Genomic DNA, 26259 nt, shown 5'->3' with positions numbered 1-26259 from the left:
TTGGTATTTTTATTTTTTAATTTTTTTATTTTTTTTAAAGATTTTATTTATTAATGAGAGACAGAGAGAGAGAGAGAGAGAGAGAGAGAGAGAGAGGCAGAGACACAGGCAGAGCGAGAAGCAGGTCCGTGCAGGGAGCCTGATGTGGAAATTGATCCCGGGACTTCAGAATCAGGCCCTGGGCCAAAGGCAGGCGCTCAATCACTGAGCCACCCAGGGATCCCCTCTCTTTGGTATTATGAACAACCTCACCACATCTAGATAGCATTTATTGCAGCTCAGTATAAAATCGGTCTCCTTTATGTGGCACTAAATATGCCAGGCTACCAAATACCAAATCACTATGGTGAGAGCCATGCTGTCGAACACGGAAGCCGTTATTGGCCTGGGGGTTATTAATAACTCAAAATATGACTACTCAGAATTAAAATGGGCAATAAAGGTAAAATACATTCTGAAATTTGAAGACTTAGTACCCCCAAAAAAGGATTTAAAATATTTACATATTGAAAAGTTTAAAAAAAATTGTTTTAGGATTTTATTTATTTATTCATGAGAGACACAGAGAGAGAGAGAGAGAGGCAGAGACACAGGCAGAGGGAGAAGCAAGCTCCATGCAGGTAGCCCGACGTGGGACTCAATCTGGACTCAATCCAGGACCACGCCTCGGGCCGAAGGCAGGTGCTAAACCGCTGAGCCACCCAGGGATTCCCCGAAAAGTTTAAAAATGAATACATATTGAAATAAAGCATTTGGGGATATATTGGGTTAAATAAAATGTACAAATGTTTAATTTTTTAAAAAATTTTTTTATTTATTTATGATAGTCACAGAGAGAGAGAGAGAGAGAGAGAGAGAGGCAGAGACATAGGCCGAGGGAGAAGCAGGCTCCATGCACCGGGAGCCTGATGTGGGATTCGATCCCGGGTCTCCAGGATCGCGCCCTGGGCCAAAGGCAGGCGCCAAACCGCTGCGCCACCCAGGGATCCCAAAAATGTACAAATGTTAACTGATCTATAAAATTAGTGTTTCTTTTTAGAATTTGTTGAATGCAGCCACCAGAAAATTTAAAATTTTATTTGTGGCTAGCATTCTATTTCTGTTAGTACTGGGTTAGAGACTAGTTAATGTAAGATACCTAAATTTGTAATAGTTTTCCTTCTTTTTTAAAATTTATTTTTATTTTATTTTATTTATTCATGAAAGAGACACAGAGAGGCAGAGACACAGGCAGAGGGAGAAGCAGGCTCCATGCAGGGAGCCCCATGTGGGACCCGATCCCAGGACCCCAGGATCACATGCTGAGCCGAAGGCAGACACTCAGCTGCTGAGCCACCAGGAGCCCCCTTTTCCTTTTTTTTTTTTTTTTTTTTTTAAGATTTCATTTATTTGAGAGAGAGAATGCACATCAGTGGGGGAAGGGGCAGAATGAGAAGCAGATTTGCTACTGAGCACTGAGCCCAACGCAGAGTTCTATCCCAGGACCCTGAGACTATGACCCAAGCTGAAGGCAGACGCTTAACCTACTGAGCCACGCAGGCGCCCCTGAAGTATATTTTTCTTAAACAGTATTAAATATAGTTTAAATTATTAGGAGTATAACTCACATACATCATGTGCTGATTATGTGTTGGCTTATTAAGCTAAGTCTTACAGATATGTTTGTCCCAATAGAAAAAAGTTTAAAACTTTTGTAAAGCTTTCTAAGTGAACTTCAGTTTTAGGCAATAAAACTTAAGACCTCTTTAATGATCCATCCTTCCATTCATTTTATTCTGCACCATTGATAACCAGTTATTGGGTATATCTGTAGTGGATCTCTTAGCTAATAAATTGTTTATCTGACATATATTTTCTTGCTTATGAGAACCAGATCACATTCATCTTTTTTTCTCTCTGGCATTTCTTTCTTCAACCGTACTTTTCCTTTATAACCTAACTCTTTTAACACCACTTCTCCAAATAACAGAGTATTTCTTGATCATTTTTGCTTATCTCTCCTTCCCTTACTCTGAACATCCAAAGGATATCTGCTTGTCTTTTAATCACTTTGTGATTTTAATTTTAATGATATACATCCATTATCTCCCTTACTAACAGGTAAATACTTCCAAAAGGATCATCTTTGTACTGAATTAAAGTCATGTAACTTGGCATATGCATCTTACCTCTTTAGATCTCATTCATGTTAGGATATGATTATTTTTTTTTATTTCCATAGATTTCATTTTTGTTGTTGTTCATACTGCAGATGAATATACAAATGAAACTATGTTAATGGAATTACCCCAAATCTTTGGAGATCAGACTACAACAGGGATAACCTATATAGATAGACTAACCCGGAAGTAAACATATAGTCTTAATACTTTTTAGAATAAGAGAAGGAAAAGGGGATTTCAGGAAGGAGAAAAAGTTAGACAATAATGAATTGTATCAGTCACATATAATTATTGAAAAATACAACAAAGGGGCACCTCGGTGGCTCAGTGGTTGAGCATCTGCCTTTGGCCTATGTCATGATCCTGGAGTCCTGGGAGCGAGTTCTTCATTGGGCTCTATGCAAGGAACCTGATTCTCCCTCTGCCTGTATCTCTTTCTCTCTGTGTCGCTCATGAATAAATAAAATCTTTTTAAAAAAAAGAAAGAAAGAAAAATACACCCAAAGTATAGAGGAAGGAAAGACATTTACCCAAATCTTACCACTTAGAAGCAACTGTTACTACCCTTTTTGTGTATGTCTGACCTTTTCTAAAATGTGTTGATTGGGGGCACCTGGGTGGCTTAGTGGCTGAGTGTCTGCTTTTGGCTCAGGTCATGATCCCAGGGTCCTAAGATCAAGTCCCTCATGGGGGTCCCCACAGGGGAGCTTGCTTCTCCCTCTGCTATGTCTCTGCCTCTCTCTCTGTCTCTGTCTCTCTCTCTTGAATAAATAAAATCTTTTAAAAATAAATAAATAAAATGTGTTGATTGTAAAAACAACGCAAATACATGCTCATTATACAAATTCAAACAATATAGACATATTTAGAATAACAAATTTTCCTTTTCCTTTGTAGTCCTTCCTTTTCTCCATAGGGAACATCTGTTTATAGTATTTGTTTAAGTACATATTTTTGTTATCCTTTTTTTTAATTTTTATTTATTTATGATAGTCACAGAGAGAGAGAGAGAGAGAGAGAGGCAGAGACACAGGCAGAGGGAGAAGCAGGCTCCATGCACCGGGAGCCCGACGTGGGATTCGATCCCAGGTCTCCAGGATCGCGCCCTGGGCCAAAGGCAGGCGCCAAACCGCTGCGCCACCCAGGCATCCCTATTTTTGTTATCCTAATTAATGAATATAGGATTGTATTATTTGGTGATTTGAGTTTTTTTCTACTTAACATGCCTTAGCAATCTTTCCATATTATGGATCTCTTGCATTTTAAAAGTGACTATAGAATTTTTGAAAAGAAATAAATGCTCATATTAAGAAATTGCCACAGTGCAGAAGAGGCCCCCCAGGCCCATCCCTACTCTGTAACTGTTGCCTTGATTTTTGGATAACATTGTAGAAACAGTTTATGCTGCTTTAGGTTATCTTTCTTTTCCTGCCTTCCCTCCTTTTTCTTTCTTCTTTCAAGTGGGACCATATTACATATATTGCTTTGCTAAGTTTTTAGTTTCAAAAATATAGGAGGAAATCAAACTAAAAAGTTTTTTTCCATAAGTTTAAGAACTCTCCTCATACTGTTAATGACTAGGATTTTTCATTATGAAGTACTCTAATTTACTTAACCTTTCTTGTTAGATGCTTAGATTTGCCAGTTTTTCACTATTATGTTAAAGCTTTTTAAAGTTCATAGTTAAGTGCTTAAATTGTCCCTAGCATTTTGGTTGCTTTGGAACAAAAAGCTTTAAAATTAGAAGAAAAAAGAAAAATTGGGTTTATTTTCAGTTTCAGTCCCAATTTCAAAAGTGATGGAAATCAAAGCCCAATTTTAGATGAATGTACCATTAAATTGCAAAATATAAATGTCTAGTTTAAATATAATTTTTCTTAGATTTGTGTTAGTATATAAGTTGACCAGTTAGTAAACCCTTGTTCTATAATTCTATGTAAAATTTTGCAATGAAGGCACAATCCTTTATCAGCTTTTAATGTAAAATTTGTGAAATGATGGGTAATGAATGGATTTTTGTTTTTGTTTTTTAATCAGTGATTTTTTTGAACGAACCATTCTGTGCAACAGTCTTGTGTGGAGTTGTGCTGTGACGGGTAAACCTGGACTGACCTATCAGGAAGCACTTGAGTCAGAAAAAAAAGCAAGACAGAATCTTCAGAGTTTTCCAGAACCACTAATTATTCCAGTTTTATACTTGACCAACCTTACCCATCGTTCACGCTTGCATGAAATATGTGATGATATTTTTGCATATGTCAAGGATCGATACTTTGTTGAAGAAACTGTGGAAGTCATTAGGAACAATGGTGCAAGGTAAAGTACTTTTAATTTTTTCTTTTGTTACACATGCATTCACATTACTCAAAATTCAAAGTACACAAAAAGGTGAACTGAGGAAAATTTCCCTTCTGTCCTCCCACTGCTTTGTTACCCTCCCCACAGATAGCCCTAATGTTAATATATTTTTCCAAGGCTAATTTCTCTCCAGACTACCAAAAGATGTATGTATATGCATAGATATTTGTACACATATGTGCATGGGCCCACACAGAGTCTCCTGTCCCTTTTAAGGCAAAAGGTAACATATTTGATACCTTTCTCATTTAAAATGTCTTGAAGGTCAGTCCATTGCTTTATAAACTACCTTTCTTCTCTTTTTTGTTTATTGTATAATATGTCCCCTTGTGTAGAAGTTCCATCTTTACTTCCAAGTAAAAAAAAAAACCTTAAAGATACCTATTTTGTCCTTATGTTATCTAATAGTATAAAAGTATAAATATGCATATGTTTCTTGCTGGGTTTTAGTAGTTCCTCTGATAATATAATGACTGAGTTTTATGTACTCCATTGAGTTCCCTTTTACCCAGCTCTTTAAGAAAAATGAATTTTTCATATACAAAAATTTTAAATGACATTATCTCTGGCACTAAATTAAAAATTATTACTGCTTTCCTGAAGTTTAAGCATTTGTGATTGGCTAGTCACTAGTATTTATCATAATAATCCTTATTTGCATTAAAACTTTATATAGCCCCTTGGAATAATATAGTATGTAGTGTTCTATGTCTCATTTCTTTCACTTACTATAATGTTTTCAAGGTTCATCCACATTGTAGCATGTATCAATATTTCTTTTTATTGATAAATTCTACTGTATGGATCTAGCACATTTTGTGACAGACATTTAGGTTGTCCCCACTTTTTGGCTATTATAAATAATGCTGTTATAGGCATTCATGTACAAGTTTTTTGTGAACCCATGTTTTCAGGTCTTTTGGTCATATATCTAGAAGTAGAATTGCTAAGTCATATGTGGGAACACAATGTTTAGCACTTAAAGATCTCCAAACTTTCAGAGCAACTGCATCATTTTACATTCCCCCTAGCAGTGTATGAGAGTTGCAGTTTCTCCACATCCTTACCAAGTCATATCTATGGACAATTTGTTGTAGTCCATCTTTTTTATTTTGCCATCCTAGTGGGTATGGGATGGTATGTTGTGGTAATTTTGATTTGCATTTCCCGAATGTCAAGCATCCCTTTATGTGCTTACTGATCCTTTATATATCTTCTTTGGAGAAATGTTTGTTCTGGTCCTTTGCCCATTCTTAAATTGGGTTATTTATCTTTTTTATTACTGAGATGTAAAAGTTCTTTGTGTTTTTGGATACAGTCCCTGATAAGATTTGCAAATATTTTTTTTTTTTATGAGTTGTCTTTGTCTTCTCACTTTCTTGATGGTACCATTTGAGGTATCATCTCCCTTTGCTTTTAACTTTTGTTTCTACTTGTTAATAGCATATACCTTTTGTTTCTGTCTCTGGTAGTATTTACCAGTGGTCCTAAAGACTTCTTCATCCACCAGAATTAGATTTACTGGAAAGAGCATGCTAAATTACACGGAAATAGGATAGAGGCTATTTGTTGGTTGAATTAGTCAGTATAGGTACTCTGGATCTTTTCACCTCAATATTCTTTTCTTATTATCTCATTTACCTTTAGGTATCCCTCCTCTCTTGTTGCATTTTATAAGTATAGATTAGGTGCTTCCCTTCATACCAAGACTTTCTGTTTTGAAAAAAGCAATCAGCTAATGGATTCTTCTAGAAGATCCTTTGTCATTGCTTTGGTAGAATAATAAAGACAATACCTGACTACTTCACTGAAGCAACAGTTCCAACTCTTTATCCTCCCTATCCTGATTAACCCAGTTTGCCTACCAGTTATGCAGACATTTGTTCTCTACGACTTCCTTAGAGCCTATAGAAGAAGTGAGAGAATTTGTGGTCTTCCATAAAGAACACTTAACTAGGATTATATTATATTATATCAGATATGACCTCATTGTTTCCATTTACAGATGAGTAAACAGAGGTCCAAAGAAGTCAAGTAATTTTTTCGTGATATCTATCATATATTCCTGATCTCCTGCTGTTTACTTGGACTGCTCTAGACACTGGAGATATAGCAGTGAATAAAACGAAGTCATGGAGCTTCCATTTCAGTCTTATAAGTAGTAAGTGGTAGGATTTAAATTCAGGTAGAGCAGACTTACGAAAGTATTTCTAAAAACAAAACAAAACAAAAGTATTTCTTTCCTTGTATCATTGTCTCCTTAGTTTTGGATTCTGCCATTTAATTGCTCTGAGCAAGTATTTTAAACTCTTTAAGCTTTAGTCTTTTTTCAGCTGTTAAATGGACCCCTGCATTACAGGTTTGTCTTACAAGATAAAATGATATAATGAATGTGAATTTTTTAAGCTGTATTATATAATATTGCCGTTTGATATAGGTGCCTTGTTAGTATTTGAATGTTTGTATTGGGGGACATGCAGTTTGGCAGGATTTTTTTTGTTTTGTTTTTTCAGAGATATCACTAAATGTAGGACTACAATAACTGCATGGGCCACTGAAACTAGGAATCAGGTTTTTCTATTGTAGCTCTGAAAGGAAACCCCACAGTTAACAATTTCACTAAGAAAGACAGTCGTTTTTGAAGATAATCATCCTACTTTTGTACATGGTTTTCTGAAAAATGCTGCACAAGCAGTTTTAAGGCATTTGAGTTTCAGTTAACTTTATCTTCTTTTTAACAGCCTGATTATTGTTGTTCACTGAAGGGTTGAGAGTATGGTGACCTAGAGCTCAAAAGCTTACATGATAAACCCATCTTCTCCACTCCATTGCTGCCCCTCTCCCCACCCTGCCCCGCCCAGAATTGGATCATTAAATCAGGAAAAAAGAAGGTGGAAATCACACAAGAACACATTTGGGATTGTTGAATCATCTCTCAGTAGTTGAAGGATGGGGCTAGAGTTTGAGAGAATCCGAAAAATTGAATCAATATAATTGTGTATTTGGTAATTTTAAAAAATTAAAGTGGGTTTGGGCAACTTGTTTTCAGACATTTCAGGCATAGTCAAGATATTCTTGGAGTTCATAGGAGATTTGAAGCAACAGACATGAAGAGATACCTCTAAAAAAGTAGATATACTGACAGCGAGAAGTGGCACTTTCTTTCCTAAGAAGGAGATGGAATAAACATTAACTACTGGTTAATGGTTAAGTATACTGGCCTGGCTTAGTATATAATTTGGTAGCATTAGAAGACATTGCAGATTTGAAAGTATACTTGCATTTATTGAACGTTTCCTGTATGCTAGGCACTGTGCTAGATGCTTTCATTTTAATTCTCGTGATATTGATAGGTGACGCAGAATTTTCCAAAAGTTGTATGCTCCTTGGTATTTACTCACAGAAGTTGAAAACTTAATGTCCACACAAAGACCTGCAGATGAATGTGTATAGCGGCTTTATTTAATAACTTCCAAAATTTGGAAGCAACCAAAATGTCCTTTGCTAGGTGAATGGATAAATAAACGCGGTACATCCATGCAAAGGAATAATATTCATTGCTAAAAAGAAATGAGCTATCAAGCCATGAAAAGACATGAGGAACCTTAAATGAATATTACCATGTGTTAGAAGCCAATCTGAAAAGAGTACATATGTATGATTCCAATTGTAAAAGGCAAAACTATGGAGACAGTAAAAAAGATCAGTGGTTGCCGGTTGTTGAGGTGGAGTTGGGGAGAGGTGAATAGATGGAGCACGGCAGATGTTTAAGGCAGTGAAAATACTCTGTGTACTGTAATGATGGATACATGTCATTACATTTGTCCAAACCCATGGTGAAACACACCAAGAGTGAATTGTCATGTAAGCTATGGACACTAATGATGATGTGTCAGTGTAGATTGATCATTTATAACAAATGTACCTCCAGTGAAGGGGATATCAGTAATTTTAGAGGCTGTGAATGTGGGGCAGCAAAGGGTATATGGGAGATCTCTAGATCTTCCTCTCAATTTTGCTACGAATGTTAAAACTGTTTTTAAAAACTGAAGACTTTATATTAACAATATAAGTTATGTGCTCTGCTTATTAAGACTGATGTTTATAATTTTTTAAAATCTGGGTTTTTTAAAAATAAAGATTCATATATATTAGAGAAAATTATGAAAGGTGAAGGCCTAGAGTGCATTTCCCAAATGCTCCTTTCAGAGATAATCATTGTAAAAAAAAATTAGTGCACTGAAAAAAAAATTAGTACATAGGTTTTTTTTTTTTCTATACTGCACTAAATTTTTTTAAAATAACATCTTTTTCACTTAGTAGTGGTTTGGAGATCTTCATTTATCAAAACACATAGATGTACATTTCTATTTGGTTTTGCATAAACTGATTAAACTATTAGTTCCTAAAAAGCTTACTTACTTTTTCTGAGGCTGGAGAAAGTTACTCCTTTTGCTAGCCTTATGTGAATTTTCCCTTTGAAAATAATAAACTGCATTTTTTTCCCAAATAATCTCCGACCTGGGCACCTGGGTGTCTCAGTTGGTTAAGCATCTGCCTTCGGCTCAGGTCAAGATCCCAGAGTCCTGGGATGAGCTCCTCAGCTGGCTCCCTGCTCAGCAGGAAGTCTGCTTCTCCTTCTCCCTTTGCCCCTCCCCCCTTTCCACCCCTCCCAAATAAATAAAAAATCTTAAAAAAAAAAATAATAATCTCTGACTCCTGACTGACAGACCTTTTCTCCAATGTAGGTTAAATCAGTAAAATAGCAGAATTGGATTTACACCAAAGAATTTCATTTATGGCCAGATTTTCCCAAATATTATCCCCATACTACTTAGATTTAAAATTTACAAAGTGTTGGAGCACCTGGGTGGCTCAGTTGGTTAAGCATCTGATTTCAGCTCAGGTCATGATCCCAGGGTCGGGCTCCCAGCTTAATGGGGAGTCTGCTTCTCCCTTTCCCTCCCTCTGCTCATGCTTACTCACTCCTCATTCTTTCTCTCTGTCTCTCAAATCCTTAAAAAATTTTTTTTTAATTTACAAAGCATTACCTAATAAAAGTATATGACCTACAGCTTTCTAGGTTTCACTGATAGAATGCTTTAACATGCTTACTCACTCCTCATTCTTTCTCTCTCAAATCCTTAAAAATTTTTTTTTAATTTACAAAGCGTTACCTACTAAAAGTATATGACCTACAGCTTTCTAGGTTTCACTGATAGAATGCTTTAAGCACTTTAATCTAATGAAGTAACAAAATTAGCATTAAAACCTAGAATAGGGCAGCCCCGGTGGCGCCGCAGTTTGGCGCTGCCTGCAGCCTAGGGCGTGATCCTGGAGACCCTGGATTGTCCTGCTTCAGGCTCTCTGCCTGGTGCCTGCTTCTCCCTCTGCCTGTGTCTCTTCTCTCTGGTCTCTCTGAATGAATAAATAAATAAATCTTTAAAAAATAAAAAAATAAATAAAACCTAGAATATAGGGCAGCCCAGGTGGCTCAGGGGTTTGGCACCGCCTTCAGCCCAGGGCCTGATCCTGGAGACCCGGGATCGAGTCCCGCGTCGGGCTCCCTGCATGGAGCCTGCTTCTCACTCTGCCTGTGTCTCTGCCTCTCTGTGTCTCTCATGAATTAAAAAAAAAAAAAAAAAACTTAAAAAAAAAAAAACCTAGAATATAGAAAGTAGGCGCTAAGTATTTATTAGAAGTAGAAATTTAAAAAATGAACCTTTAAATCTTTGGGTTCTGGGGATCCCTGGGTGGCTCCGCAGTTCAGCACCTGCCTTTGGCCCAGGGCATGATCCTGGAGTCCCCGGATTGAGTCCCGCATGGGGCTCCCGGCATGGAGCCTGCTTCTCCCTCTGCCTGTGTCTCTCTGCCTCATTCTCTCTCTATGTCTATCATGAATAAATAAATAAAATCTTTTAAAAAAATAAAAAATAAATCTTTGGGTTCTTTTTTTTAATGTTACTGTCCTAAATGGTGTTAGTGAATAATAATTAAACTGCATTGATATTGAAGACAGAGAAATTCTTTTTTTTTTTTTTTTTTTTTTTTTTTTATTTATTTATGATAGTCATACAGAGAGAGAGAGAGAGGCAGAGACACAGGCAGAGGGAGAAGCAGGCTCCATGCACCGGGAGCCCGACATGGGATTCGATCCCGGGTCTCCAGGATCGCGCCCTGGGCCAAAGGCAGGCGCTAAACCGCTGCGCCACCCAGGGATCCCGAAGACAGAGAAATTCTAAATATATTGAGAAGATAGGATGAACATAAAAGATTGGAGGACCCAATGTAGTTATTTTGATTTGAACATACATGGTTGGATAAAGATTTATTTATTTGAGAGTGAGCATATGCACGCAAGTGAGGGGAGGGGCAGAGGGAGAGAGAATCTCAAGTGGACTCTCCACTTGAGTGGGGAGCCAGATGTGTGGGGCTCAATCCCAGGATCCAAGAATACAACCTGAGCCAAAATCAAGAGTCAGACACCTAACTGACTGAGCCACCCAGGCACTTCATGTATTATAACTCTTTTTCAGAAAGAAGACTTTTTGTTGCTCAGCTAACACTGCTAATCTTTTTAATTTTAAGTAAGCTCCACACCCAAAATGGGGCTCAAACTCACAATCCTGAGATCAAGAGTCGCATGCTCTACTGACTGAGCCAGCCAGGCACCCCACTACTGATCATTTAAGGTCAAAATTTCTGGTTCTCAGCCAAAGAGAGTCTTTAGCAACATCCCCAAATTGTTTTCCATGACCATAGTATGTTGATACAATTTTCAGTACAAAAAAAAAGGTTGTTTGGGACAACTGTTCTTTCTTTGAAATTCTAAGTTAAAGTGAAAACTACCTTCTTTAGACATATGTTGTGTTTATTGTATGTACCAAAGACCCAGACTTACAACCTGATTCTTAGATTGTCACTGCAAGTTCAACAGCTAAAATTTAGAGTCCTATTTACTTGTATAATAATGTAAATTGAGAAGCATCATCTATTTGAGACAGAGCATGAACAGGGGGGTGGAGTGGGAAGGGGTAGAGGGAGAAACAGACTCCCTACTGAGCAGGGAGCCAGCCAGGGAGCTTATCCCAGGACTCTGAGATCTTGACTTGAACCTAAGGCAGACACTTAACTGAGCCACCCAGACACCCCTGAAAATGAATTTTTTTCTAAACAAGTTTAATTTAAATCACCTATAAAGCTTATGTTGTATTTCTGTATGGACTCAACAGAATAGTTCAGCTTAACAAAAATATAGTTCAGTAAAGTTCAGACTGATCATACAAACAACTAATCTTCAGTATTCTAAGGGCCTTCAAATTGCATTAGTCCTTAGGAGCATCTGGCTAATGCCTTTCAAAAGTCTTTGTAAAATGTAGGGGGTGAGGGTAGTTATTCTCTGTGGCAACTTCTTTATTGATCCTTTGCACTAATGCCAAGTACAGTCAGCTAAATCTCTACCAGGACTTACAGTCATTACTTTGGGGGTAAGAAAAAAAGGATAAAAAGGGGAGTTGGCAAGTAAATTGAGGTTTACCTCTTTCCTAACAGAAAAAGAACAAATGTTTGCTTGCTTCAATTTCTATCTCATTGAACTGGTTAGTAACAGGATGGTGAAGTAGAACAGTAGTAATTCTGAAGTTCTTAGTTCCCTGTGGCAGGAAAATATTAGCAACTAATATCACAAAAGAGGGGAGACTATATATAGCTACTTCTGTCCTGAAATTGCTGTTCATTTCTACATGGTTACACAGGTTTAGGTCTGAGAAATTTGAGTGTCTTCTGAATAAAATCTCTCTTCTATATCTTTTCCACCTCCTTCACAGTCTGTTTCATTTGGCCAATATAAGATCAGTTTTTAATGAACAACTTACTTCACAGATATTTTGAATTTTTCTGAGAACAAGATAAAATTGTAGTTTGTTGATTTTCCATGCTGTCTTGGAGGCCAATAATAGTATGGTATGTAAGTGGAATTCATTTGACCTATGGTTCTGAATTACTGCTTTTAAAATGGGGTTATCTATCTTAGACAAAGTCAGAGGCCATCCAAAGAAAACAGGCAAAGAGAACTAGGAGAAATGACATATGCTAAAATAATTTTCAATGAAAGGAAAAAGAGTGGTAAAAATACAAATAGAGGGATGCCGAGATGGCTCACTCAGTTAGGCGTCCGACTCTTAATCTCAGTGTTATGAGTTCAAGCTCCATGTTGGGCTCTACATTGGGCATGAAGGCTACTTTAAAAAAAGAAAACAGTACAAATAGAATCTACGCATCACTAAAGGCCAGGGAAAATCCTTTGCTTAAATTAAAAACATATGCTAAGGGAATAATTCTGAGCAGAGTTTAGAACACTTTTTTTAAATAAAGAACCAGATATTACAGACTGTAGTTCATATGGTTTCATTCACAGCCACCCAACTCTGCTGTTACAGTGCAAAAGCAGCCATAAACAGTGGATGAATGAGCATGGTTGTATTCTAGTAGTTCTTTATTTATAAATGCAGAAATTTAAATAACCAGTTATTTTCACATATAACAAAGTAGTCTTCTGGTTTTTATTTTAATTTTTTTTTTTATTTATTTATGATAGTCACACAACAGAGAGAGAGAGAGAGAGGCAGAGACATAGGCAGAGGGAGAAGCAGGCTCCATGCACCAGGAGCCCGACATGGGATTCGATCCCGGGTCTCCAGGATTGCGCCCTGGGCCAAAGGCAGGAGCTGCGCCACCCAGGGATCCCCTGGTTTTTATTTTAAACCATTTAAATATGTGTAAATTATTCTTAGCTTGCAGATCATACAATACAAAAAACAGGAGGTAAGTTGGATCCGGCCCATAGGCCATAGTGTAGGGACTTCTGGAATAGAGGAAATGTTACTGCTTTAAATAAGGGTTATAGAATAAGATCCCCAGAAATCCCTTTTTTATTTAGAACCTCAGAGTTTGGCATGGAGAAGTGGCTTGGTATGGTGGAAAAAAGCCTTTGGAGCCAAACTGACTATTTCTGGAAATCTTCTTTCATAATCTGCAAAACTGAAATAATATCTATATTCATATGGTGATTGTACTAGCTTTTGCTGCTTAACACACCACCCCAAAACTTAATGGCCTAAATCAATAAACATTATTCTCATCATTAGTTGGCTGGAACATTCTTATGGTCTGGGCTGGCGTGCCTTTAGGCTGGATTGTCTAGGTTTTCTACTTTAGAATAGCCTTACTCACATGTCTGGGGCCTCAGACTAGAGTGGCTACTTTCACATGGCCTCCCATCCTTCAGGAAGCTAATCCTCACTTGTTCCCAAGGTGGTAGCAGTGTTCCCAGCAGCAAGAGAGGGCAGGCCCCACTGTATAAGCACATTTCAAGCCTCAGCATGCTCATGTTTATTAGTATTCCATTGACCAAAGCAAGTCACATGAACAAATTCAGTTACTGTGGGAGGGAATCAAAGAGGTCTGATTCAATGGGGGCCATACCTGCAATAATCTGCCACAATTTGTTAGTTGGCCAGCATAGCACCTGGCACATAAAGCACTCAATGTTAGATCCTTCCTGTACTTGTCAGAGACCAGTAATGAGTCTGCCAGCTGTGATGACTCATCTTTTTTTAAGTCAGTCCCTAATTTTCTTAGTCCCTGTTCTTGAGAGTTTGCTATATATCATTTTAGGGAGATGATGACAATACCTGTAAACTTTTGAGAGCATACTGTATGCCACACACTGTTCTAAGATTTTTATTTATAGATCTTATTTAGTTCCCATAACAGCCATGTGTAATAAGAGCTCATTTGCTCATTTTACAGTTGAGAAGTTCATAAACAGGTTAATTAATTAAAATTTGACCAAGGTCACAAGTGAAATTTCCAAGCACAGTGTCAAAAATCACTGCTTCTGTTTGAGAGAAATTCATGAGTATGAAAAAAAATATTAAAGGATAGCACTTAAGCAGGATTAAATATTGTAGTTGAATGTACTCATTTATCATTCACTATTTATTCTTTACCTGAGCATTTTATAATTTGTCTAAGTGTGAAGAGATGCAGGATTATACATACGTGGTTAGATTATCTTTTAATCATTCATTCTAAGAGTGATACAGATCATAAGGTTGAGTATCTAAAAATCAGCATCATCTTTTGATCATTGATTCAGAGAGGGAAAACAGCTCCAATATTTAAACAGGTTCTTTTGTTATTTAAATTCTTAATCATTGTTCTTATCACAGGGTACCTTAAATTTTTTTTAAAGATTTTTAAAATTACTTATTTGAGACAGACTGAGCATGAGCATCAGCAGGGTTGGGGTGGGGGAAGCAGACTACCAGACTCCCCACTGAGCAGAGACCCTGAGATCATGACCTGAGCTGAAGGCAGATGCTCAACCGACTGAGCCACCCAGCATCCCCCCAGGGTACCTTAATTATTTTACTTCTGTACTCTGAGCTGTTTAAGCTTTAATCTTTTCAAACAGTTTGCTTGCAGATGGGAAGAATACTATTTACTAGCAACAAAAGGTGACTGCAAGCATGGGGAAAACTATAATTTTTATTTGTTGATTTTCTGTCTTTTAGCATAGTTACCAGGAATGAAAAACCAATTATGTCTTTTTTCTTGGAGGTAGTAGAGAATATTCTAATTTAGTACTTAAAGCATACACGAAGCCAAGTTTTATATGGTTCATTCAATAAGCATTGTGTGCTGTTGTTACTCTTGTAGGTATCGGAAAGAGGGTAGTGACTAAGACAAGAACTAGGACTTACATTCAAGTGCAAGAGAGAGAAACATACCAATCAACATAATTCCGATTCTGATCAGCATTGTAAAGAAAATGAAACTTGGGGTGCCTGGGTGGTTCAGTCAGTTAAGTGTCTGCTTTTGGCTCAGGTCAAGATCCCAGGGTCCTGGGATCGAGTCTGCCATCGGATTTCCTGCTCGGTGAGGAGTCTGCTTCTCCCTCTGCCCCCACTCGTGCTTGCTGTCTCTGGTTCTCTCTTTCTCTCAAATAAAAAAAATTTTTTTAATAGAGTAAAATATATAAAAAAAACTTGATAGGCTAGTCTTGAGTCATAATTTTTTGTTTTAGTCCATTAAATTCAGTATTTTCTCTATAAAACACTGTTGGATGCTATAGGATAATCCAGTATGAGTATAGCATTAGTATCTATTGTTCTCAAGCAGAACATAGGTAATGGGGATAGAGTTTGCAGCGCAAATATAAGTGAAGGCCTGAGAGGGGAGGGAGAACTGGAGGAAAGTAGTCAAAAGGTACAAACTTCCAGTTACAAATAAGTAAGTGCTAGGGATGTAACGTACAACATAACTGTAGCTAACATTGCTGTATGGCTAGGAAAGCTGTTAAGTGAATAAATAAATCCTAAGAGTTATCATCACAAGGAGAAAATTTTTTTCTTTGTTCTTTTCTTTTTATTGTATCTGTATGAGATGATGGATGATGTTAGCTGAACCTATTGTACTCTTTCACAGTATACCTACATCAAGTCATGCTGTGCATCTTCTACAGTGATGTATGTCAGTTATTCCTAAACAAAAGTCAGGGGAAAAGAGACATAAGTTTTATTTTGTTAGTGAATGTATCACCAACATTCAAATAGAATGAATGAAAGATACTGGAATGTCAAATTAATTTAGCTCTCCAGTAATCATTTGCTATGATTGGCCATTAGAATGGGCTGATGTTTACTTTTTAATTATTTTTATAAAGGTACACTTGAATCTTCCACTTGCTTCCATAGTCAGTCAGCGTGTTGATTTTCATTGTTAACATTGTCAATGTTAAGAATGCTATTGACCTTAAAGATAGTAAAAAAAAAATTCAGGTTATTTTCTTTGAGCTTCCAGCTAGAATTTGAGAATGCAGGGAATGATTGGCATAATTTTGTCATCTTAACTTGTTAGTTGTATATATAATAATTTCTTTGCCAATTCTTATTTTTTATGCACTGTATTTTGGTGTGTAGAAGCCATTTGACTTTGATTTGACTAACTCAAGTTGTAAGAGAGAATACCTATACATTGAACTTTTTTTGTGAGGAATGGATTTTTAAGTGAATTTTTATAATGTTTAATATGATTGAGATAGAAACAAGCTAGAATAGGTCTCCCTTTACATAGTTTACGCATTACACATGACTCTCTTGCCTTTCCTCTGGTAAGTATTGCAGGACTAATTTAAACTTATTTGAGATCTAGCAAGTAGACCTACTTCAGTTAGCCTTTCTCTTATGCATTAATTTTTTTTAGAAAAACAATAAATGTTTTTCTTTTAAGCTAAAGAATAAAATAACATTCAGATAGACCTTGATCCTAAGTAGTCTAAACTAGTATAGTTTTATTAAAGCACTATTACTTTATGATAAAATTCATTTTTAAATGTATAGCTGTGACTTAGTTATATAATCCATCACAGTAAAACAGAACATTTCTACCATTCCCCAGAAGTTCTGTTGTCCCCTTTTGTAGTCTACCCTTGCCCCACCTTCTAACCTAGACTATATGGCAACCACTGATGTGTTTTATGTCTTTATAATTTTGCCCTTTCCAGAATATTAATATAAATGAAATCTTGGGTCTGACTCTTCTTTTCCATTGATCTGTATGTCTTTCCTTTTGCCAATATTACAATACTACAGTGTCATTATTTACTGTAGCTTTTTAGTATCCTTTGTTGATTTTTCCTCTTGATGTGAAACAAATGTTTTTAGTTGGAGTTAATTATTTCCTAATGTCTTTCATTAGTGTTTTTAAATTAAACTTTGTTTTGAGGTAACTGTAGATTCACATGCAGTTGTTAAATAATACAGAATTTCTCCCAGTGGTATTACCTTGTAGAATTGTAGTACAGGATCACAACCAAAATATTGACATTGATATACTCATGTACAGAACATTTTTGTCACTACATGGATCCTTCATAATTGCCCTTTGATAGTCATACCCACAAACCATAGGTTGTTAAATTTATTTTCCTACTTCAGATTTTCAGTATTCTGAAATAGGAGTTGAGATCTGTATTGCCAATGACAAAGCAACTTTCAAGTTTGAAAGTCTTATTCAGCTTTATTGGTTGAATTGAGAAGTACAGTATGGTGACTCAAAAGGAATTTAGCACAAACAAAATGTTTATAAATGAATCAGTTTTTAATTTAAAAAAATACCTAATACACCTAATAGATGACTTAGTGTTTTTTCTTATCAGCTGGGATTTGACTTGGGTGCATATGATAGAAGGAATTTTAGTGGCATAAGGAAGTAAAAATTTTCCATATAAAATACCAGAGTTCCAGGGGAGGGGAGGGGAGGGATGCGGGTCCACAAAGTTGTCAGGAACCCAGGTTTTTTTCCTGTTTCTGTTCCATCCTAAGGCTGTGACCATTGTTCTCATTGTTCAGGATGGCAGCAAGATAGAGGAAAAGCAAGAAGCCTGTTTTCTTCCTATATCCATCCTTCACATTGCAGCCAATTTAAGTATTCTAAAATACTGTGTGTTGATGGGGCACCTGGGTAGCTCAGTCAGTTGGGTATCCGACTCTTGATTTCAGCTCAGGTCATGATCTCAGGGTTGTGAGATCAAGCCCGAAGTCAGTTTGAGATTCTTTCCCTCTACTCCCCTCCCCCTCAAGCTCACATTCACTCTCTCGCTTTCTCTCAAATAAAATCTTTTAAAAAAATAAATACTATATGTTGAAACAAAAGGTCACTTGCTCTAAATCTAAGGTGACATTTCATTATATTTCATGTTTACTTGTTTTTGATCTTCATATGTTGTTGGTCTTGCCTTATCATAAGGTTATCATGTCTTCTTCTTATGTTTTGGTGTGAGAATGCCAAGCTAACATGAAGCTGAGCACACAAACACTTTAAATACCTACTAATTTGAATATACTAGTTGGAATTTTAAAGTGTTTTGGTGAAGCTTTAATTAATTTGATTTATACTTCAGCCTAACTCTTGTGGCTTTAAGATGATCATTTTTGAATACTAAAGAGCTTAAATAGCATGCTGATAATATCCAGGTATTTGAAACTTACTAAAAATATGTAGGATTTGGGGCACCTAGGTGGCTCAGTGGTTGAGCCTCTGCCTTTGGCTCAAGCTGTGATTCAGGGATCCTGGGATTGAGTCCCACATTGGTCTCTTGGTAAGGAACCTGCTTCTCCCTCTGCCTATGTCTCTCTCTCTCTCTTTGTCTCTCATGAATAAATAATAAAATCTTTAAAAAAGTATATGTAAGGATTTAACCCATATATCTAGGATTTTGTTTCCAAAGATGTTCATTTGAACTGTATACCTTTTAGTACTAAGTTTAGCCTTTAATAAGAATCTAATAATTCTTTTTTTTTTTTTTTTTCCTTTTTTAAGTAAGCTCCATATCCAGCATGGAGCTAATCACAAGGCTTGAATACAAGACCATGGTATTGAAACCTGAGCTGAGATCAAGAGTCGGACGCTTAACCGACTGAGCCATCCAGGCGCCCCAAGAATCTAATGATTCTTATTTTCTTAATGATATTTAGGGTTTACAATAGGTCAAATCCCAGTTGGAGAAATAATGAGACCTGGTTCTCTGGTCCATAAAGAGCCTCAGAACAATTCAAAATGAAACATTCTTTGAACTACTCTGATCAGTATATCTAAAAGTGAGTAGCCTCTTCTTCCCACTGACAAGTAATCAACATAATTCTGTCTTGTTTGAAGTGGCAGACTTGTTGAGTAGTCTGCTTTCCTCTACTTAAAATGGAGTATGGAGTATCATACAACCACCTTAATTTGAGGTGTTTTTTTTTTTTTTATTCTGAACTTCAAATTAAGTATATATACTTTGTTTCTACCTATAAAGTTGAAGTATCCAAGCATAGCATTTTAAGTAAATGTACTTGACACCTGTATTAAAAGAAAATAAAAGGTTAATGAGGCAGCATAGGGGAACAGATATAAAGTATATCATAAATCAGCATATTCAATTTTTAGAGATCCAAACAGAGAGGCAGTCCCTTAGGTCAAGCATGTCTCCCCAAGTTTCTAATTTTTTTTTTTTTTTTTTTTATGATAGTCACAGAGAGAGAGAGAGAGAGGCAGAGAGACACAGGCAGAGGGAGAAGCAGGCTCCATGCACCGGGAGCCCGATGTGGGATTCGATCCCGTGTCTCCAGGATCGCGCCCTGGGCCAAAGGCAGGCGCCAAACCGCTGTGCCACCCAGGGATCCCTCTCCCCAAGTTTCTAGTCTTCTTTCCTTCTACTGTTAGCTCTTTGTCTTCTACCCAAAATGCCTTGTAAATACTCTGTATATATTTCAATTCTCAAATGTTTGATAATTTTACTTTAGAGAATTTGTATTTTGAGATATAAATTGGACTATGACTATTAAAACCAACTTTTTGGAGTAAGAGGTATATACCTTTTTTTTTTTTTTAAGATTTATTTATTCATGAGAGACAGAAGCAGAGACATAGGCAGAGGGAGAAGTAGGCCTCCTGTAGGGAGCCCGATGTGGGACTCCATCCCAGGACCCCAGGATCATGACCTTAGCTTAAGGCAGATACTCAACCACTGAGCCACCCAGGTACCCTATAGCATATTTTTATAAAAAGCTATTTCCATGCTTAGTTTGTCACTGTTACAAATTTATGGCTAACTTCTATGTCCTCATTCTGTGCTTGCTGCTATTCCACAGACTTGCTTTCACTCCTAAGAGTGTTAACTTCATTAGCACTTTAGGAGCCTCTTGACTGCCTAGGCTTTGAGCTCTGAAATAACATTGGAGCAATTCAGTGTTTCTGTTTCCCCCTCAACTCCAGTAATAGAATGGAAGATTAGAAAGTATACGGGCTTCAGAGTCAAAGCTAAAGTTTTGGCTGTATCGTTACTGATTGTATAATCATGAGCAAATGATTGAACTTTCTGACTCTAAAATTTTCATCTCTTGGAAAATGTATAACCTGTGGAGATGATATGAAGAGAGAAACATGTATAAGCCATGTACTTACCTGACATACAGGAAGTCTAATAATAAGGATCATCTTTTGATTATCAGCCTCTGCTCTGTCCTCAAATAATGGAGCATAACTTTAATTTAGAAAGCTTCTGTATCCTAAAAGACCCACTAGCTAGGTCTGAATTCATGATTCTTTAACCTTTGTTAACATTCCAATCTTTTTTGGACTCGCTAGAACCAAGAAATTATAGCAAGTGGATTTAAAAGACATAGATTAAGTCTTTTTGTAAATCTATTAGAAAGTATTGACTTGACATCTTAAATAGTTAACTGAAGTTTAGCTAAGCACTATTGAGAGGCCTGGCCTTGATTAGATTAGCAAAAATGCTAAACCTGTAGTTTGTGCAAAGTTAATAGCATTGGTAATAACTAGCCTAATTTATGTATAAAACATTACCTGCATTCTCAGTTATGTGTCTGTACTGTACTGGTTTGCTTCTTCCTTATTTTGTCAGAGAATTCTGTTTTACCTTATTTTTCTATTGGTTTTAGATAAATTGATTATTGAATTATTGTAGCTCTGTGATCCTTACTGGGGATCATAGACTATTCTCTCCAGTGGACTGTCAGACTGTTTTAGGCGCCACACCAACTATACCTGAGCCTATACATGAGTAGACCCATTTACTATGTTTTTCCTTCATGACTGCTACCATCATCACAACTTAGGGGTACTCACTTGGGGTCTACCAGTGAAAGCCGTCTCTTTTTGTAACTTGAAGAACCTTGTCATAATGTAACTGAAAAGCTTCCTTCATCACCACAGGGAAGTCTGAGCATATCATCCCTAAAAGATAGCCAGGCCCTTCAAAAGTGGGGCCCATTTGAGGTGAAGGGGCTTAGGTACAAACTTCTAGTTAAAAGTAAGTCACGGAAATGAAAAGTGCAGCATAGAGAATATAGTCAGTAATGTTGTAATAACATTGTATGGTGACAGATGGTGACTACACTTACTGTGGTGAGCACTGCATAATGTATAGAATCGTTGAATCACTATGTTGTACACCTGAAATGAATATAACATTGTATGTCAACTATACCTCAATAATACATTTTTTTAAACTGGGTGCATCTGATTCCTTGAATATTTTTGTGCAGTTCGTGTCACTAAATTACAGAACCTTTTTATTATTAGGTTACATAATTACCTAACATTTTTAATAGGATTTCCTGTAGTTGTTCCTCTTTAGAAACACTGGTTTATTTCTGGCAGCCAATGGTAAAAGTCAGCCTGCAGTTCTTTTTATACCATTTACATTTGCTATCAATTTAGGCTTGATAATTGAGCCTTCTTAAGCTTTATTGTTAGAACAGAAAAAGTTCTTTTTTTTTAAATTGTCATGGTAAAATAAATAAAAAATTTACCATTGTAATCATTTTTAAATGTATAATTCAGTGTCATTAGTACATTCAAAATGTTATGTAACCATCACTACTATTTCCAGAACTTTTTCATCATTCCAAACAGAAACTCTGTACCCATTAAGCAATAACTCCCCATTTCTCCCTCTCTCCAGACCCTGGTAACCTTTATTCTACTTTCTGTCTCCATGAATTTTCGTATTCTAGGTACTTCATATAAGTGGATTCATACAATATTTGTTATTTTGTGTTTGGCTTATTTCACTGAGCGTAATATTTTCAAAGTCCATCTATGTTGTAGCCTGTATCAGAACTTCATCCCCTTTTGTGGCTGCTGTATATTCCACATTTTGTTTCTTCATTCACCTATTGGTAGACATTTGAGTTTTTTTCCCCACCTTTTGGTTATTGTGAAGAAAGCCCTTCTGAACATTGGTATGCAGGTATCTGCTGAGTTCCTGTTTTCAGTTCTTTTGGGCATATACCTAGAAGTAGAATTGCTGGGTCACATGATAATTCTATGTTTAATTTTTTTTTTGGAACCACCATGTTGTTTTCACAGCAACTACATCATTTTATATTCCCACCAGCAGTGTGCAAGGGTTCCAATTTCTCTCTATCTTCACCAACACTCATAATTTTTCATTTTTATTTTTTTAATAATAGCCATCTTAGTGGTATCTCACTGCAGTTTTGATTTATATTTCCCTTCTGATTAATGAGGGCTGAACATCTTTTCGTGTGCTTATTGCCATTTGTATCTTTCTTGGAGAAATGTCTATTTAGGTCCTTTGCCTGTTTTTTAATTGGGTTGTTTGGTTTTTGTTGAGTTATAGGAGTTCTTTATATGTTCTGCCATGTGTTTGGTTTGTGTGTCAGGGTAATGTAGTGTTACAGAATGAGTTGACAAGTGTTATCTCCTCTTCAATTTTTTGGAAGATTTTGAGAACTAGTATTAACTCTTTGAATGTGTAGTAGAATTTATCAGTGAAGCTATCTGGTCCGGGGCTTTTCTTTGTTGGAATGTTTTTGATTACTGATTTAATCTCCTTACTATTTATAGATCTATTCAGATTTTCTGTTTCTTCTTGGGTCAGTTTTGTTACTTTGTGTGTTTCTAAGAATTTGTCCATTTTATCTAAGTTACCCAGTTTGTCAGCATACAATTGTCCATAATCTTTTCTTATAATCTTTTTAAATTTAGTGCCAGTTAAATAAATCACTAGTAATGTCCCCACTTTTACTTCTGGTTTTAGTAATTTGAGTCTTCCCTTTTTTTTCCTCAGTTCTTTAAGAACAGGTTGTAAAGGAGTCACATACGATACTTGTAACCTATATAAGACTCAGAATGAGGGAAAATGAACAAAGAAAGAAGATATGATTTGAGGGTTGGATTCATCTATGTAGTCTACATTTTGTTGATTATTAAACCTTGGGGTGCTGTAAGACCAGTTGCTTTCTTCAATTTGGGAATAGTGCAGAAATTTCCTGGCAGGAAATTCATGGTCCTGGTTTTTTCTGTGCCTAACAGCACTATTAGATATTTTAGGGCATACTAAAGGTATTCTAAAGGAGAGTTAATAAGCACATGATACAATGTACACTAATGAAAATACTTGCTATTATTTCATAAAAACTCACCAGTTTCCCAAAATGAATCCAGTCTGCATATACTGTTTGTCTTTCTGGAATTGTATGATTCTCTTTATTGTGGCTGTAAGTGACAAAAATTAATTTTGGAAAAATATAGGCAAAATGTCAATTACCAGTTTATTGAATCAAAGGAAAGATTAAACAGCTAAACCTGAGATGAGAAAAGCACAGCTAAGTCTAAGGAAGAACAGGAATAAGAAAATTGATTGTCTCTAGTACCTTTGCCATCTCTCCTCTCTTCTCTCTTGTTGGCTTTATCTTCTCACTGAACAAATTACCTGCTTCTCGTGGCAGGAAATGTGGTTGCCAACCGCACCAGAATTTTATATCTTACAAATTCTATGATGGGAGAGGGACTGATTTTTTACTCTATAGATTCCAAATTGTAAAATCTTGGAAAAGATTGGAGCACCTGGGTGGCTTAGGTGATTAAGTGTTTGACTCTTGATATTGGCTTGGGTCATGATCTCCTGGGTTGTTAGATTGGACTGCAGCTCAGGGGAAGTCTGCTTGAGATTCTCTCCCACCCCTTCCCCCACAACTCGCATACATTTTCTCTCTCCCATTCTCTCTCTCTCTAAAAATAAATAAATCTTTTAAAAAATATAATCTTAGAAAAAATGTATTGGCTCAGCAAAAAGGTGCCCACCCAGTATCAACTCTGGCCAGGACCTTGTGGGAACATGACAGCCCTACTAATAGCCATGTAGAAAGAGGTAGGGTATAGGAAGAATGAAGTTCCTAGAAGAATGGGGATGGTGAATAGACAGTTAAATGAATGCCCATAATATATCAAAACTTGATTATGGTACATAAGATGACCAAATGAATGATACCACTTTTTCTCAGATAAAAGGGATTTACCCTATTGATAAATGTAGCTGTATGTACTTGAGATATTCTTAGTTGATAAAACCTCCCCCTGGATTGCCTAAGAGTTGTAGAGATGCTATACTTAGAATTCCAGCAATATACGCTCTCTCTCACTCCCTACTGTACTCTGCTTTTGTTTGTTATTCGGTCCTCTTTTTAACAACTTGAGATACATTTCACATAGCACAAAATTCACACATTTGAAATGTACAGCTCAGTGGTTTTCATAGTTGTACAACCATTACTATAACTAATTTTAGAACATTTTCAATACACCAAAGAGAAAGTCCATGCCTATTAGCAGCCACAACCCATTGCTGTCTATTCTCGCCCTCTTCCCTTTCCCGTCTACTTTCTGTCTATGGATTTGCCTATTCTGAATATTTCCTATAAATGGAATCATATCCTATGTGGCCTTTTATGTCTGATTTCTTTCATTTAGCATAATGTGTTCAAGGTTCATCTGTGCTTCATTTTAATTTTTGTGGTGAATAATATTCCGTTGTATGGGTATACTACATTTTAATTAGTCACAAATTGGCAGAGTAAAAATGAGACCCCAAAATATTTCAGTTGTGGTAAATATGTCTGAAATTGCAGCCCATAAAATCCACATAGAGTGGGCAGAGGTAAAGGAACTCAAAATAGAGGTAATAGAACTAGTGAATAGGAAGTTTTGTGACATCAGAAATGCCAACAAAAGTACAGTGATAATAAAAAAGGTTATTATGATCAGGAGAACTTCAGAATTTAAAATGCTGGATGCTATGAAAAACTGTGAGACTCAGTCTATATAATGACGTTATGCCAGTATTTGATTTTCTAAGCAGTAACTTTAATTAAGAATGTAATTGCTAAGAATCTTGATAAGTTGACCTTCTATTATTTTAAATTGTATCTAACCTTTGCTTAAATTGGATGTCACAGATTTTCTGTTAATTTGGTTACATCAGAGTCATAGTTTCTGTAAAACAAAATAACTTTTCAGTTCAGAATAATTAGGTTGTCCTGTAATGTTTGATTATAAAATATCAAATAATTTACATTTTTAATGTATCATTTTCTTTCAGGTTACAATGTAGGATTTTGGAAGTCCTCCCTCCATCACATCAAAATGGCTTTGCTAATGGACATGTCGGTAGTGTCGATGGAGAAACTATCATCATCAGTGATAGTGATGATTCAGAAACACAAAACAGTTCTTTTCAAAATGGGTAAGTGGTTTTTATTAATTTTTAAAATGTGTATCAGATTAACTAATGATACCCCATTGAAATAATTTTCTGTTTAACCCTTCTCTTTTTCCATTTGTAATAATACAGTGTAAAATCCATCCAAGTGATATGGTTCAACAATACGTGTTAGAATTTACAAAATTTAAAGTATCTAGTTAACTCTAGTCAGCTGCTTAGGAGCAATTGAAGTTCACCTCATTCAGTTACACCTATACATTCCAATTTAGTTTACTTTGAGAAAATTCATTCTGTACTCTGATTATTATACTTAATCACTTTATGGTGCATATGATAAAGAAACTAACCTTCTGAAGTTCAGTCAGTTGACAGCCTGGGTCAGCTGAGTACTCCTGGAGAAAAATCACACAAGCACATGTAGATTGGCATTGTCTACAGGTAAATTTAAAATCTCAGCTAAGTCTTCAACTGGTTAAAAGTTTCCATGTTTTAGCTCCACTCCCTCCTCTGTTCTCCACAACTGCTATTTAAATCTTTATTGCTCTGTTCTGTTCCCTCTCTGCCTTTTAGGCATCTCAAAATTAAAAATGTTTTTTCCGGTATGTCTTGTGTCTTTTTCTTCCCTATTGTCAGTGAACA

General features: G+C 36.3%; 1 protein-coding gene across 3 annotated transcripts in view; it reads left to right on the top strand.

Annotated features, from left to right (window-relative positions):
- BAZ1A (bromodomain adjacent to zinc finger domain 1A) overlaps positions 1 to 26259 on the top strand; it is an 89527-nt gene that overhangs the window by 10707 nt on the left and 52561 nt on the right. For 2 of the 3 annotated variants that reach the window (XM_025442957.3, XM_025442955.2), the window contains 2 exons: positions 4200 to 4478; positions 25498 to 25641. In XM_025442957.3, the coding sequence (XP_025298742.1) occupies positions 4200 to 4478; positions 25498 to 25641 (423 nt within the window). The remainder of the gene's footprint in view (positions 1 to 4199; positions 4479 to 25497; positions 25642 to 26259) is intronic. The other variant, XM_035719821.2, reaches the window with a different exon arrangement.

The sequence above is a fragment of the Canis lupus genome, chromosome 8, assembly GCF_003254725.2.
Source record: "Canis lupus dingo isolate Sandy chromosome 8, ASM325472v2, whole genome shotgun sequence".
NCBI classification, from domain to species: domain Eukaryota; kingdom Metazoa; phylum Chordata; class Mammalia; order Carnivora; family Canidae; genus Canis; species Canis lupus.
Note: the sequence above shows the minus strand (reverse complement) of the source record. Positions and strands in the feature narration are given on the sequence as shown.